The 16743-nt window shown below is 44.4% G+C and overlaps 1 protein-coding gene across 1 annotated transcript; it reads right to left on the bottom strand.

Annotated features, from left to right (window-relative positions):
* Window positions 1–1015: 1015 nt before the first annotated feature.
* On the bottom strand, window positions 1016–15669 carry CLDN11 (claudin 11). Its single transcript, XM_060009998.1, has 3 exons — window positions 15253–15669; window positions 11547–11711; window positions 1016–2324 (listed from the first exon to the last, which is right to left on the bottom strand). Exons 1-3 carry the CDS (start codon window positions 15476–15478, stop codon window positions 2092–2094), a joined length of 624 nt encoding a protein of 207 aa, XP_059865981.1. The 5' UTR covers window positions 15479–15669; the 3' UTR covers window positions 1016–2091.
* Between the last annotated feature and the right edge of the window lie 1074 nt (window positions 15670–16743).

A 16743-nucleotide genomic window follows, 5' to 3' on the forward strand; every position in this document is an offset into this window, starting at 1 on the left:
AGACTGTATCATAGGGCTTCCCTGGTGGTGCAGTGGTTGAGAGTCCGCCTGCCGATGCAGGGGACACGGGTTCGTGCCCCAGTCCGGGAAGATCCCACATGCCGCGGAGCGGCTGGGCCCGTGAGCCATGGCCTCTGAGCCTGGCCCGTGAGCCATGGCCTCTGAGCCATGGCCTCTGAGTCTGGAGCCTGTGCTCCGCAACAGGAGAGGCCACAACAGTGAGAAGCCCGCGTACCGCAAAAAAAAAAAAAGACTGTATCATAACTAAGCAAATATTTTGGTCAACAAGAAGATAATCTTTTCTCCATAGGTAATTTAGAAATAGTTTCCACCAGGTTATAATCTGATGTACACAGATCTCTACAAAAATGAATAGCCCAAGTGGATATTTCCAAAGAGGAAATGTTTGCCAATCATTATACTATCAGCTAATGAAATTAGTATTTTTGGAAAAATACGGCCAAAATAGACTGCAATCTGTTTTTTTAGAGCAGACTTGTAACTTGACAGAGTTTCTGGTATAGAAAACACACATAAATCAATTCAATGTATTTGTCTTTGTTCGAAATTACCAAATATATACATTCATATGTTTGAATGAAATACATTTAGATATTATGACCTAGAGATCCAATAAAATGGGATTGTTTTATAGTTCCCTTTATACCTAGCCAATTCCTTTACCAAGCACTCAACGTAGATAAAGGAGTTTAACTGTGTGATACTTGGCACTTGATATCTGATGGCTGCCTATTTATATATGACTTAAAGAAGCCATAACATCCCCACTTAAGAGACCTAGAGATCATCTAGGTTACATTTTTACTACCACACATTACCACCACGATACAGTGAATAAAATATAACTTTTCAATTATTCATGGCAGTGCAGAATGACTGGTTCTTGAATCCCTGACCAGGTTCCCTATAAACTACTAGCAGAGATTAATGAAAAATTTTTCAATTGATGGATGAATACCTCTGGATACAACAGAATATTAAAGGCCAGTTTTGCAGACAGTCCGTTATTTTATTGCACGGATTTCATTTAAAGAATAAAATGCACCATCAATGTTTGGAGAGTTTGGGGTCCAGATACTGATACACCATCAGTATTTGCACCCATAAAGCCAAATTCAACAGTACAATTTATGTTAAACAATATTGCTTCAAGGCAGCTAACAGAATGAAAATAGAGAGAAATGGGGAAAAGCTTCTAAAATGTGTTAAATGGAAGCACATGCAGGTGTAGGATTCAAAACTACATCATACAAACCTGGAAATCAAAAACGTTTTGTGGAATGTCAGTTCGAGTTATACTCACTTGTACTGTTATTTATGGTATCATTAAAGTCTACCTGGTTCATTTCCTTCATACTGATGAATTGAGAATTTCAGGAAAACCATGGTTATAAAAATGAGCAATCTTGAAAAAGTATGTACAGATAAATGTAAAATCACAAACTAAAAAATATCTCCACCCCTTGCCCTCAACTTACAAAAGGGAAACTTTCCCATGGAGGGAAAGTGCCACAATTCCCCTCCCTTCCCCACCCCGTGTTCCCAATTCTATCTTTTTCTATTGGTTATAACTAAGTGACCTTGGAGCTGAGAGAGGAGGGAGGGAACAGAGAGGCATGTTTATGAGGCTCCCATTGTCATCTGTAACAGTTTGAAAGTGTCTTTTATTTCTCTCCCCACACCCAACTCAGCAATGTTTGCAAGATATTTAAAAGTTAAAGAGAGGGGGAAATTTTTTTTCCCATATATATGTGTGTGTGTGTGTGTGTATATATATATATATATATATATATATATATATATATATATGACAAAGGAATGCCCAGAAAAGAGCTAATAGTGGGCAAAACCATGGAAAAAATGTGTGGCATCTGAGCTAAAGATTTCTCTTAAGGCAACAAAAGGAGAGGAGGTGTTAAGACTACAAAATGCCAGACAGGATGCTTTTCTAGACCGTTGGCTTTGGAGCCTGGCAGAGGAGTGGGCTTCCCACCCCCTCACTGTGGCAAGCAAACCTAGGGCCATGGGCCCAGCATCTATAGCACCTCCATGGGCAGGCTGGTAGCTCTCTTATACATGGGCGCTCTTGGCATGAGTGGGGGAACTGGAGCCCGAAGAGTAGTAGAAACGGTTTTCACCAAACGACTGGGCATCTCCGGCGCAGCAGATGATGACACAGCCACCCACAAGGCACAGCACAGCACCGATCCAGCCCGCGTACAGGGAGTAGCCAAAGCTCACGATGGTGGTCTCACGGTGGGCGCACACAGGAAACCAGATGGTGGCGACCATGGCACAGAGAGCTGGGGAGACATGGAGAGGGCTGTGACTGGGCATCCCCATCACACACCAGCAGCGGGCAGGCTCCCCTTCACTCCACATACACACCCCCCTGGCTTCCAACCAACTCCAAAAACTCAATACACTCAGCTCTGCTCCCGCAGGGGCAATCAGAACTTAAAGGTTTGAATCTATGGAATAAGCTGATCAAAAGCTTGTACCAAACTGCTAGGTCCTAATTTTTTCAACAGGTGGTGGAGACAAAAGAACTCTGATGTAAAAACCTAGAAATAAATCATTTAAGTCCAAAAAATATGTATTTGTATTTATTTATATATCTTGACTTTATATACCTATAATTATAATTCTACTCTTACACTTACCTAATTGCATTATAATTATCTCTTTATATGTCTACTTCCCATTCCAAGTTCTGAGTTCCTTGAAGGCAGGGCCCATGTCTTACGTTTGTAAAGTCAGAGTTTAGCTCAGTACAAAGCACAGAGTATGTGCTCAGTGTATACCAGTTGAATGACTGGATGACCTGAGCTATTCAAAAATGAGAAACAAGACAGTGCCCACTCCAATTTCCACTCTATTCTTTCAGTTTGGTCAATTCATAGTACAAAGACCAGAAGAAGCTATGAAAATTCTCTTGCTGTGGTGAATACTGCCAGACCTCGGTGGAGTATCGGCTAAGAGTCTGAGTTTGTATTGTGCTGTTTCACAGTCACAAAATCTCCATACACACATGAACACTTCTCAGAGTAAAAGAAGCTACCCATTCAAGGGTTGTGACCCATCACAACAAATGTCATCACCATAAGAAATAGCCTCTACATCATTTAGTGCTTCCCCTCCTCCCAAGCAAAGTAACAAAACAGGGCAGGCAGGAGCCTATAAAGACTTGAAAAAACATTTTAAACCTCTACACTAGCAAGTCAAATAGGGTAGCTACAAGCTACATGGGCTATTGAACATTTCTTATGAGGGTAGTGAGACTGAAAACCAAATTTTGAATTTTAATTAGTTTAAATTTAAATGAACACGTGTAGCTAGTGGCTAATGTACTACATAACAATGCTCTAGGCAAAGTAACTCCATTCTTCTTTTGGTATCATCTGATCTCTCACAACTACAGCAGGACAGAAATTTTAGTTAAAGATGTAGGTTGGGATGGCCCATGAAAGTTGACAGACCAAAAAGTAATAATAATAATAATGTTTCTAATTGTTAGTCATAAAACCTTTGATACGTTCACAGCAGGGCATTGCACTGTTTGCTACAAGGGGTACCCTTGTCACTTTCAACTCAGCAAGCTTTTTTCTGCTCATACAGAGTAATTTTCTAACTTACTTCTATGCCCACAGAGAAAACAATGTAATTTTTCTTTAACATAGCACTCAAATCTAACAGCCCTGTACATTAGTTCTAAACTGAAGAAAAGATTTAAGTCTTACGCATTTTGAAAGACCTTTTAGACTATCTCATTGCACTTGTGTAGATTGTAACATAAGGTTTTGTTGACAACACACTAAGCCCATCCCCACAAGATGTGTATAGATATATATAAATAGATGTGATTCCTGTCCTAAAAAAGTATAGATCCCAAGTGGAAGTCAGAAGTAAGAAAGTGAACTTGGGGGCTTTGAATTGCTCCAACTGGCTTTCTAACAGCCTAAATTCATTCCGTTAACTGTGAACTATTCATATATTTAAGCAGTTTATATATTGATAGATTATCTAAGAAGCTAAAATCTGTCCATATGTTAATAGCTTCACTTAAAGAGTAAAGCACCATCATGCCAGCTTCTGTAATAGTTTTATATGCGATACCATAAGAAGATGTATTTTCCTTCTGTGAATAGAGTATTCTCAAGAACACCAGTTGATCTGGTTGATGGAACCTTCCCTTTCCAATGCAGGGCTTTGAATACTTAAGATACAATTTTTTTCTTTCTCTTCCTCTGGCCACAGATTCCAAATCTGGCACTCTTGGAGAACTGCTTGGCTATTGTCATAGTTATACTCTCAGTGAGGCACAGAGAAAAGCCTTTTCTCTATCGTGAAAGGGGTACAACCTTTTTCTAGAGTGTTTGAGCCAGAAAGAATTGCTCTAGATTCTTCATATCAAGATACAATCCAGCTACACACCCCTAGATGCCCAAAAGGGGCATACGTTTTGATACGGGCAAAAACAGCAACCTAGCAAGGGCTTCCAAACACCCAAGCTTGATTAGAGGGAAAGGTGGGGAGGGAAAAGCCGAATTCCATAGGGAAAAAAAAAAAGATTTGATTCCCAGTTGACTTGGTTCAATCCAATTGATCTTTCCTATAAACTATTAACTGGATTCAAAACAGGTTATGGTTCAAATTAAGTTTTATGTTTTTCAATTACTTTGTATTTATATATACCACACACACACACACACACACACACACACACAAAAGCATTCTCCACATTTCATTTAAACCTCACTTAACTTGCAGGTTGGTTTAGATTTTATAGAATAAGATTTAAAGTTTGCCTCTAATTTCACTGAATTCTTTCCCTTTTCCTAAGCAAAGGTTATCTTCACGTAGGGAAAGAATCAGGCTCGCTATTCAAAAGTAATTATCACTCTTGATTTTGAATGTTTTAGAGATTTTGTTAGATTTCATTCCTATATAATTCACCAGAAAAAGGAAAAATCATTAAAATGTCTGAACATTTAAATAATGAACTTATAGGACTGGGTGAGTGAATGGGTGGATGGATGGACAGACAGATGGAGAGATGAGAGGTAGATTCATTTCCAGTCTATTCTCCACCTCATCCACACCAAAACTGACTTCCAAAATTATAAAACTTGAATGTGACTTTAACACACTCAAAGCTACAAGCTCATGATTTACCTCATTAAAGATGTCCTTCTTTTACAGTCCATGCAAAACAAAGCAAATGAGCACCAGCAGGCTCTTTATTTCCTAGTAGATAATTGAACCCTGGGTGGAATTCCTGTGGCTCTCAAAGATGGACCACATCAAAAACCACTAGAAGATGACAGACTGCCACACAACATAAAGGGAATGAGAGGTTCACTGTGACCTTCAACTGAACTCACAACGAAGAATGTTTAAAAACTAAAAAAAGAAGTTTACTCAATTTCAGCATGGTTTGAAGGGAAAGGAGATTTACTGATTTACTAGTTTTAATCAGTAAAGTTAAAAATGCAAGTCATATCATACTCAGCTGAAAGATGTGACACATTAATAGAACTGGCAGTAATTTTTGGCTTTCTTAAAGACATAGGAGGCCTGCTAGAATTATTGCTATTTGCAGACACACACACACATACAAAGAGTTTGTAATGATTCTCTCCATATTTGGGGAAAATAAAGAAAATGTTTTTCTTAAAAAGTCACAGTTACCCATAAGGTAAAGAACATTGAAGGAAGGTAAAGGGAATTTTCATTTCTTTTTATGTCATCAGAATTCATTTTTAAATTAAGTCTTAAAAATAGGACGGGGGAATTTTTTTTTTTTTTTTTTTTTTTTTTTTTTTTTTTTGCGGTACGCGGGCCTCTCACTGTTGTGGCCTCTCCCGTTGCGGAACACAGGCTCCGGACGCGCAGGCTCAGCGGCCATGGCTCACAGGCCCAGCCGCTCCGTGGCATGTGGGATCCTCCCGGACCAGGCACGAGCCCGCGTCCCCTGCATCGGCAGGCGGACTCTCAACCACTGCGCCACCAGGGAAGCCCAGGACGGGGAATTTTAACACTTAGATTTTTCAATTTGTTCCTCCTCTTCTAACTTCAGAAGATGCAATAATTAACTGCACAAGAGGAAAAAATTCTGCCACTTGTGGGGGACTAGCAAGTGAAAATTAGGGATATCTTCATCTGAAAAAACAAAAGAAGGAGAAGGGGAGAAGAAAGCTTCACAGTGTAGATATAGATTCATCTGGACTTGGTCCTCTCACAAGCAGAATTCCTTGCTCCTCATGGAATAAAATTGTTTGCCCTTCTGGATAAATTTCAAATAATTTAATACAATCAGTTCTTTAGTTGATAGGAAATACCCTTATTAAAAGTTAGCAATGATCTTGATGTAGCCAAACACAGAAAATACTTGGGAAGGCAGTTTAAGAGCAAACATGAAATGTAAGTGTAGCTTTTCATCTATTTAGGGATTAGATGACACAGGGTAATACATGGAGTTAAATAAATGTGATGAAGTTAAATAAAATTGGTACAGGTGTGTTTGGCTTTGGAGGTAACAACTTAGAGACAGAGAGAGAAGGACAGACAGACAAAGAAGCCCAGAAAGACAGAAGAGCAGCAGACCCTGACATTTCTTCCTTCCTCCAATGAGCACCTCTGTTTTCAGGCTTCGTCACCTTCAGTACTAAGCATTGAAACAACTTTTAAATGCATCGTTTCCAGCACAAAGCAATATTTTCATTAAAATAACTTAAATTACTCTGACTTACATTAGTAATACTGGAAAAAATCTCCCTTGATCTGATATCTGAGATTTGCTTCAAAAAAATCTGGGGACTGGGAGAAAAGTAGACGTACAGAGACGAAGCAGATTGAAGGTGAGTTGATCATTATTGGGAATGAGTTTGGGTTCATTACACTAGCCTCTACTTTTGCGTATGCTTCAAATTTTCCACAACACCTTTTTTTAAAATCCCCTTCCATTTAACATTTTACAGTGCACCGAACGCCATCTTCCGCAATTGATGCTATTATCTCATATGATCTAACTAGCAATTCACTTTAGCTTTTCACAAAGAATCCGGTTAACTCAAGACAGCAAGTAATCAGATTTCTAACCAGCTGTTGGTTGGAGTCGTACGTATTTGTTGTTTCCTTATAATTTGAAACCACAAAATGTTTCGTCTTTCCTTTTTCCATTTGTCACTGTCTAAAGTTTGACTTAAGAAAACAGCCGCCAGAGGACACAGGCCTCTATGCAATGACTTTTATGAAGATCTAATGTTTACAACAATCATCAAGTCAATGGAATATCTGAGTACATTATTTTCCTGGCCTGCTTTCAGCCCTTTTTCCCCTTTATTTCTATTCCACACATCGTTATCTCTTTTTTCCTACAACCTTTTTTAAAAGCCAGCTTCGTGGTTATTTGTTAAGTTTTTAAAAAACACTGAAGTTAGAGACAGGAAAGACCCCATAAAGCAGTTAATTCCTCCAATTTTACTAATAAGGTCATTTTAAGCCACAACCATACTAAGATGCTACATCCTTTCTTCTACCCACATGAAATTTGATTTAGATTAGGAACTTTGTGTAAAGTCAATGAGTTTGAAAGAAGACTTTTTCTATTATCTCAGTACTCCGGGATTAAGGGCATCACTGTTTATTTCACACCCAAGGATTCCCAATCCCCCTAGGACATCCGATTCTCTGTGTGTGACAAGCTCAATTTTTCCCACATTTGCATATACCCTTTATTTTACGGCACTTTCATTATTAGCCTATAAGTTCCAAGTTGCAAACTTTTTTCCAATACAAATATTGGATTCCTGAGGCCATACTTTTGAAACCTTTTTTCCAATACAAATATTGGATTCCTGAGGCCATACTTTTGAAAAGGAGGAGAGAAGACGAAGGATTCCACTTAGGAAGGAAAATACATTTCCTTTCCTTCCATTCCCTACCCCATCTCCCCAAGAAACACCCAAATCAAGGACTTTGTAACTTACAGTGAGATGAGAAGTAGACTGAATCAGAACTAAGCTTGAGCATTTTCAGTTGGGTAGCTTATCATGACTTTTCATAATGGAATAAGTCCAAAACTCAAACTATTGATCCCTACACTCTGGTTTTTACAAAGTAAGCAAAGAAAATATTTCCATTAGACCAGGATGTGACCTGGTGTTTCCAGGAACAGCTCGTCATCTCTCCTTACCAGTTTCACGTGTGGAGATGACCCTGCAGAAATTAGATGTGATGGAAGGAATACCCAGTTACCTTCTAGGTTAGCTCTCTATTTCCTCTAAACAACAACATCTATAAGGTAGCAACCAGTTGTTGAGCACCTACTGGGCGCCAGACACCATGAACGTTAAATAACTTGCATACATCATTTCACTATTCTTACCAACCTCAGAAGTAGGCAGTATTGTCCCCATTTTATATAAAGCCTCAGAGACATTAAGTAACTGGCCCCATTCACACAGCTAGAAAGCGGTAGGTCCAAGATTTAGTACAGTTGGTCTGACTCCACATGATAGGATGAAGCATCTCAGGGCATAGATACCTCCTGCCTCAGCGGGGGTTCTTGAAAAGCCATAGGTTAGAATTAGATTTGCCTCTGCTCCATCCTGGATCTGAGGCGCCCACTGCGCCTTGAACTACTCATCTAGCTTAAGAAGTCGGCAGTTTCGGGCTCCCATTCCTTCCCCCACAGCAGGAACCAAATCCTCACAACACTGAACTCAGACTCCTGAGAAGATAAGCTGTTGTACCACAGACATAATTTATTTTAAGCTTTCTGAAAAATAAAGGTTTTCAGAGTCAGGAAGAACTGATTTTCATTAAAAGTGCTTACAGTTTTCATCCCAAGATTAGCTTTGACACTGTTTCCGGTTCCCAGGCTCCCACACCCCAGTGTGCCTGGCCCCCGTTGGAAGGGGACCACACCTCAACTGGAGCACCTCTGGTGACCCCTAGGACAGAAGCCCATCCTGAGCCACACAAAGGGAGGCTTCACTCTCTCTTGTTCCTCCCACCCACTGCCCAGCAGGGGAAACAAGGCAGGGGAAACAAGGCACACGGGCTCCCTGCCGAGAAGACCTAGGGGAGGCCAGCAGGTGCCACACTTGAGACAATGAGCTTTACATTTCCAGATCTAGCAAGCAAGGGAGCTTGTTCCAGTCTAAACAACATCCAACCCAAAGGCAAGCCGCGACCCACTGAGAAACAAATCCGGACAGGAGCCATCAAAGAGGACGCAAGTACCACTGGAGATGCAAGGCTACAAGAGGGCAAGGGGCAGCCTCCCTGGGGGAAGGGGTGTCAGATCACTCAATGCCCCGTCCATCGTCTCCCTCTGGGCAGCAAACAAAGACTGAGGAGCTCACACCCATACCTGCCCACCCCTCTCACTCTCCTCTCTATGATTCTGTCTGCATCCACCAACCCACTTGAAAAAGATGAAGAAAAACAGTATTTAATTCGTCTAGGAAGTTTCAAACGACAGGTTGGTATTTTTTTAATAATCATTATATTCAACTGGACAATTAAGTTGTTTTCAGGGGTTTTTTAAATACCAATTTGTCTCTGTGACTTTGCTTTTATATCTTTATTTTCTACAGGTTTGGGTTTGGGGTTTCTCATTTATTCTCTTACTTGTGGATATTCTGTGACTCTCATATGGAAGGCTAGGATTTCTAAAGATGAACACTCAACATAACGGACCCATCCTTTGGTTTTGGGATCCTCAGAGCTAACGAGAAAGCCTTCTGGGGCTTCTGTAAGAATGTGAGGAAAGTTACAAACAACCGCAAATATCTGGGATGAGAAGGGTTTCACCTGGATGCTGCAAACCAGTTTAATTGTAGAGCTTTTGTCAACCTACTGGAAAGGGAGTTCAGATGCAAAGATCTGGCCATCGAAAAGCACTACAAGGAAGGACCCTGTGAGTTGACTGGAGCACATGATGCTGATTTTGTGTTCCGTGGGGCACTCCCACACAAATTCTTTGTGGCGGGAACCAAAATGGCCACGCCCAAATTCTTCTCTGGAAATTACAGAGGTTTTCTGGTCTTTTCACTCCTATTAACACACACACATGCACACACACACACACACACACACACACACATACGCACACGCACATGCACACGCAAGCCCCTCCTCTGAATTCTCCATGGTTTCACAAGCCTCTAAAAACCTCCAACCCTTTGCAATCAAGGGAAACCTCACCCCTATGCCTCATGGCTCCTCACCTCACCAGTGTCACTGTGGGTGACCATCACTAAGTGGCACTGATCCACACAGAACCCTGGCTCCTTACCTTTCCCCCTCAAACACATGGTCTGATACCAGTTTGGGGATGGGAATGTCCTGTCCCAGGAGAACATGATTTATATCTAACTCATATGCAAACCAATGTCTCCTCACAATGTCTCGGGACACTTGGCAATAAGAGCTGCTGTTCTTAAAATGCATGTCAGAGAGTAGAGCTAGAAGGACCCTCCCTAGACTGTTAAATCAAGACCCCCGTGTGCAGGTGTAATCAGGAACACCGAACAAGCACATGGCATGTCCTTGGCCTGAGCTGCCCCTCTCTCCAATCCATGACCTAATCACCTTCTATCCAGCTCTCAAAATTCATCGCCAGCGTCCTCTGCTCTGGAAAACTCCTCCAGTCTGGATCAGGTGCCTTCCTATGTGTGTGCACAGCCTGTGTACCTTTTTTAGATGAGCAAGTATACCAAGTACATCAAGATGTCCAAGTACACTCAAAGCACAGACTACCTTCTTTTCTCCAGTATCCCCAGTGCCTACCATACTGCCCAGCACTCAGCGGGTGCTCAGTGAATGCTTGCTGAATGAAAGATGGAATCATCACCTGGTCATCTACCACCCTCAGCATCTTACTTTTATCTTGCCCTCCTCTTTCTCTGGTCTTTCTTTATATGTTAACTGAAGTTCTCAATCCTGGTTGCACTCAAGAGTCACCTGGGAAGCTTTCAAAAAATATCTTTGCCTGGTCTAATGCCCAGAAATTCTGACTCAATGGACCTGCAGTGGGACCTGGACACAGGTGCTTCCAAAAAGGGATTTTTATCATGAGGCCTGAGTGGAGAGCTTTCCTGTAACTCTCTTCTGCCTTCTGTTCTCTCTCTTAGGCACACCCTCAAAATCCTTTTTGTTTGTTTTCTTTAACTTTTTTTTTTCCTTGGCAGCGCCGAACGGCCTGTGGGATCTCAGTTCCCGGACCAGGGATCGAACCTGCACCCGCTGCAGTGGACGTGCAGAGCCCTAACCACTGGAAAGCCAGGGAAGTCCCTTAACTTACTTTTATGTTCAGTGATTCCCACAGACATTACTTATCCCTCTGCATCAACCGCCCAAGAAACATAAAGGGATACACATTGTGGGGGGCTCTTCCCCCAGTGGATTCACATGCCTTCCTCGCACACGTCTCTTGAACTCGATGAAGCAGCAGCAAGACCCGAGATTCTTCAGGTTCGCTGGGAGTTGGGGTGCTCTACAGAAAGCTGTCTTACCCACAAGAATGAGCATAACGCCAGCCAGCTGGGCCCGCCTGTACTTGGCCACGCCAGGCTCATGGCCCGTTCGGATGCAGGGGAGAACGGTCAGCAGCAGGAGAATGGCCGGCAGACCCAGGACTGAGGCAGCGATCATCAGGGCTCGGCAAGCCTGCACGTAGCCTGGGAACAAGAGTGCAGACAGGGTGGGTTAGGCCATGGGTCCCCGTGGATCCTCAATCCTGCCTCACGGGAATCCAGCACCATCTACCTCTCCCTCCCTCTTGTCCCACTCCAGGACTTATAACATGCAAGATCACTTTGCATGTTCAATTTTTAACGTGACTCAGTGACAAAAAAAAAGGAAGGTTGGGGGCTGGAGAGACTGAATGGGGATCCCTGGTTTAGACCACTCATCCAAGCTTCCGAGATGAAGAGGCCAAGAGTACAATTACACTGTTACATCACCTTGTGAAAAATTCAGATTAAAATTCAAATCTTTGAAGAATTCTTCTGTGATGGTCTGTGTTGATCCCAGCCTGCTGTTGATATGTTCTACCTGTGTGACCTTGGGCAAGTGTCTTGACACTTTCCTCACCTACAGAGTAAAAATAATAATAGTACCTACATCTCTCCAATGGAACTCAACTAAGATTAAATTCGTTAATTCATGAAGTGCTCAGAACAGTGCCTAGCGTATGCTAAGTACTGCAAAAAGGGTCAGCTATTATTACTGGTATTCCTAATTTTACTCTGTGTCAAGGCAGTACTTTTATCTCCAGGTGTACTAGGTGATTTTGTCCCTTAATCATGTGCTTTTAATTCACATTGTATATAAACAGTATGTGGCCCTAACTAGACTAAACTAAGACTCAGGCTTCCTCTCTTGATATCTCCCCAGATACTGCTTGCTCATGAATCCTGTCCCCTATAGATGGTCAGGCTCCATCTCCTGCCTCCCCGACTGTGCCCTGGGCATGCTTCCACAATGGTCCATTTTCCATAAAGGCATCTCTCCAGCCCCATGGATTCCTAGAAGACAGACACCTGCCTTGGTCTTCATGGAGTTAACACAGTGCCCACAACAGATGATGTAAACATACAATTATGAATGAAGGAATTAACGAGTTGAATAATAAGAGTGGAGCAAAGCTACCTGAACTTTATACTGTCAAATAAAATGCCAGGTAGCTACTTTATTAAGAAACAGATTATAATATGTGCAATATTTATGTAAAATAAATCTGACAAGATGCTGGGAGAATATGACACACTTAAATGTATCGTTTCTCACTAAAACACTCTCCCTCCTTCAAAAAAGGGGGTCGGGGAGTTGTAACTCTCCCTCTTGACTCAGAGGAAAGTAGAGCTAATGACCTGGGGGAAGCAGAGTTAATGGCAAACCCAAAAACAAGCCCCAGCTTCTGCCTCCTGTGGCAGGACCCTCACACCAAATGTGGCCAGCCTACCCGTGCACCAAGACCCGACTGCAAGATTGCCTCTTAGCAAGTTGTGTTTTGCGAGAATTCAGACTCCACAAGGGCACGCTCCCAACAATTGCCCAACTCAGTTTCTTCTGAATTAAGGGTAATAAATCAATCAAGTATCTGTTGACTTGAAGACCCCCAGATAGGAGCCACAGGAGGTCTGAGGCAAGACCTCTGACCTCAGCCCTAAGCCCCTGCGACTGGTCAGAGAACCAGGGCTGACATAAAGGAGAGTCAGCTAGCCACCCGGATTCTGAAATTCATGGCACGGTCTGTGAACATGCTAGGTGTCAAGGCCACATTTGAGAATCTAAAGATGGAGACTGAGATCTGTCCCCGTCCCCACCTACAGTGTGAGGGAGGGGACCGCAGGAAGGATTAGGCCCTCCCTAAAGTGTACTCCGTCTGTAGGATGGTCTATGTTCTCTAAAAATAAACCACTTGTCACCGAATGCTCAGCAAATTTAATTTCAGGAGGAAGGAAGCAGAGAGTAATTTTATGCTTCAAGTCAGATTCTTAAAAATACCATGCCCGGCTTTTAATAAAAAATATAGCTACCATTTACGGAGCCTCTACTCCATCTAAGGAGGCTTACATTTCTCATCTCATTTAATCCCCAAAACAACTCTGAAAGATAGGGGGTTGGTTTCATTTTAATTTTTAAAAGAAGATGACCGGGGTTCATAGAGGTTAGGAACTTGTCACAAAGCACTCGGATTGTAAGCACTGCATCCCAGAGTCTGATCCAGGTCGACCAACGGCAGCTTTAACTGGAGGTGGGTCCACATCTGGGTTCCCCAGACCTCTGTCATTCTGAAAGTCCAAAATGGAGGGCAGGACTGGCACACACTGTGCGTACCTGCTGTGTGTCAGGGGCAGTGCCAGGTGCAGGGGAAGATGCAAAGAGGGTAGGATGCTATCTATATCTCTAAGGAATTTAAAATGTGCTAGGAGAACTTGACTCACAAACAAGGAACAGAAAAGTCAAAACGTGCACTGACGGGGATAGGGGTCAAATACCAGGGTGGCAAGGAGGAAGGGCGATAGATTCCGACTACAAGGACCTGGAAATAGGAAGCACTTGAGGTGAGGCTTAAAGAGGGACAGTCTTCGGGAGAGAAAAGCTCATCCAGGAGAAGGCCAAAGCCAAAGTCTCCCAGACTGGCGGCCTCGGGGGCCAGTTACTCCGGCCTACCGCCCAGTTACTCCACTTGTTAAGGAAACCGGGATAGGCCTTTAAAGGCGCACCATCCTCAAAGGCTAGCGAGACAGTCGTGCTTAGGCCTGGGCCGGGATAAGCCAAGATTCCGAGCAGAAAACCTGAAGGGGCTCCGAAGACCTTGTCAATCATCCAACTGGCTCGAGGTTTAAATCTGAATTGAAACTTGCCCAGAATTTTTCAACAGGGCAGCAAGTTAAGATTCAGCACCGGCTGGCATCGGGGAAGGTGGAAACTAGGCAACTCTTCCCTCCCCTCCCCACTCTGAGGCACAGCCGTAGGGGAGGGGGCGACCCGCGGAGTTGCTTCTTTTCCCAAGGTGAGTGGGCCCTCCCAGGGGCGCCCGTTCTTCCCTCTCTGACCCCAGGGTGCGGAGACTGGGAGGGGAATCTCGGCAGGCCCAAGGACCGACGCCCTTCACTGCGGGGGCAAGGGGTAGGGGAAATGGGACAGGCTCCGGGGCCTGTGGGAACCGACTGGGCGCAGGTAGGAGGGCCCTAACTTGGCCAGGACACCTCGGCCGTCCCACAAGGACTGGGAAACTCAGCCTGCGCCTGTTCCGGATAGCTGGAATGCTTTTGTTTCTCTCTTTCCTCCTCCAGCCTCTGCGGGTGGATTCTAACAGGGAAAGCGGGGCGCCTGAAGGAGGAGGCCAGGGGATGAAGTACTTCTGATCCACCCACAGTGGGAGCACGCGGCAGGTGAGGCTACGGTAATTAATATGTAGGGAGTTCCAACTATGTGTCTATGTCTCAGTTCATTACCTTCTCAGGGTGACTCGGCCAGTGGCCACCACTGTCATCCCAAATTCCAGATAAGAAAACTGAGGCTGAGAGAGGTTAAGTTCAGGGCTACCTAATTCCTCCTCAACAAAGTAGGACTGAAGGTGTCAAAAGATGCCCCAAAGTCTTCAGGCCCCCAGACGATTCTGTGAACGCTGCCTAATGCTCCCCTCCCCCGTCTGCCCGGAAGGAAAGGGTTTATTTAGGACAGCTACTTGCAAGGCAGGGTCCTTACCCGGCAGGATGAGGATGTCCACCAGGGGCTTGCAGTGGTACAGCCCCGTGGCCAGGACGCAGTCGGCCCACAGCCCCTTGGAGCCCAGCTCGTCCAGCTTGCGGCAGGTGGGGATAGTGTAGCCGCAGGTCACCACCCAGTCATTGGTGGACGTGGTGACGATGATGCCGATCCAACCCACGAAGCTCGTGACGAAACCCACTATCTGCAGGAATGTGGCCACCATCGTGGCCGCCCTGGAGTCCCTGCGCCTCTCCCCTCACTAGCTGTGCCCGCGCCCGGGCTCGACGGCGCCTGACCCGGCCCTCCTTCTCCCGCGCTGGCAAGCCGTTGGCCTGCGACGGCGAGATGCGGGATGCTGGAGGAGGCGGGAAGCCACGAGACGCAGCGAGCCCAGCTGCACGACGGGCGCGCGGCGAGGACAGCAGCGCGGCTGGGCAGCGCGCCCCCGCCCCCCTCTTTAAACCCCGCAGACCCGGCCGGCGAGCTCCAATCCGCGACGGCCCCGGGTCCAGCAGACCAATCGCCGGGCGGGGTCAGGAGTGGGATGTGGAGGGAAGCAGAGTTAGGGAGGGGGTGATCCCGCCGCCCCGCCGGCGAGCGTCGCACGGTTAGTGTTGGAAATAATAAAATTTCGAAAGAAAATAATTCGATCCAGGTCCAAGTAATGGACAGTGACAAGAGGGCCTGCGTCAGGCGCGAGTTCTATTTTGCTGCGAATTCTTTCTCTTCTTGCTGCCCCTCTCTCATCCTATCTCTGGGTCTCTCGCTCCATCCCTCCTCAGCTTCTCCCTGTTCCTTCCCAGCTGAGAGCAAGGACCGTGGTACTCCCAAGAGCGCCCAGTACAGTTCCTCCTTGGCCCAGGATTGTTTTTTGTTTTTGTGTTTTAATACATCTTTATTGGAGTATAACTGCTTCACAGTACTGTGTTAGTTTCTGTTGTACAACAAAGTGAATCAGCCACACGCATACATAAATCCCCATATCCGCTCCCTCTTTAGCCTCCCTCCGCCCTCCCTATCCCACCCCTCTAGGTTTCCCAAAGCACGGAGCTGATCTCCCTGTGCTATGCGGCTGCTTCCCACTAGCTATATATATATATGTGTGTGTGTGTGTGTGTGTGTGTGTGTCGATGCTACTCTCACTTCACCCCAGCTTCCCCCTCCCCCCCCAAGTCCATTCTCTATGTCTGTGTCTTTATTCCTGCCCTGCCACTAGGTTCATCAGTACCTTTTTTTTTTTTTTTAGATTCCATATATATGTGTTAGCATACGGTATTTGTTTTTCTCTTTCGAACTTACTTCACTCTGTATGACAGACTCTAGGTCCATCTACCTCACTACAAATAACTCAATTTCGTTTCTTTCTATGGCTGAGTAATATTCCATTGTCAGCCCAGGATGGCAACTGATGAGCTGAGAATTGCCCTAAGAAACAGACTTGAAGCATTCAGCATACCATAGTTACTGGTAGAAAGAAAATGATCCTTT

The sequence above is a fragment of the Delphinus delphis genome, chromosome 4 (genome assembly GCF_949987515.2).
Source record: "Delphinus delphis chromosome 4, mDelDel1.2, whole genome shotgun sequence".
Taxonomy (NCBI): Eukaryota; Metazoa; Chordata; class Mammalia; order Artiodactyla; family Delphinidae; genus Delphinus; species Delphinus delphis.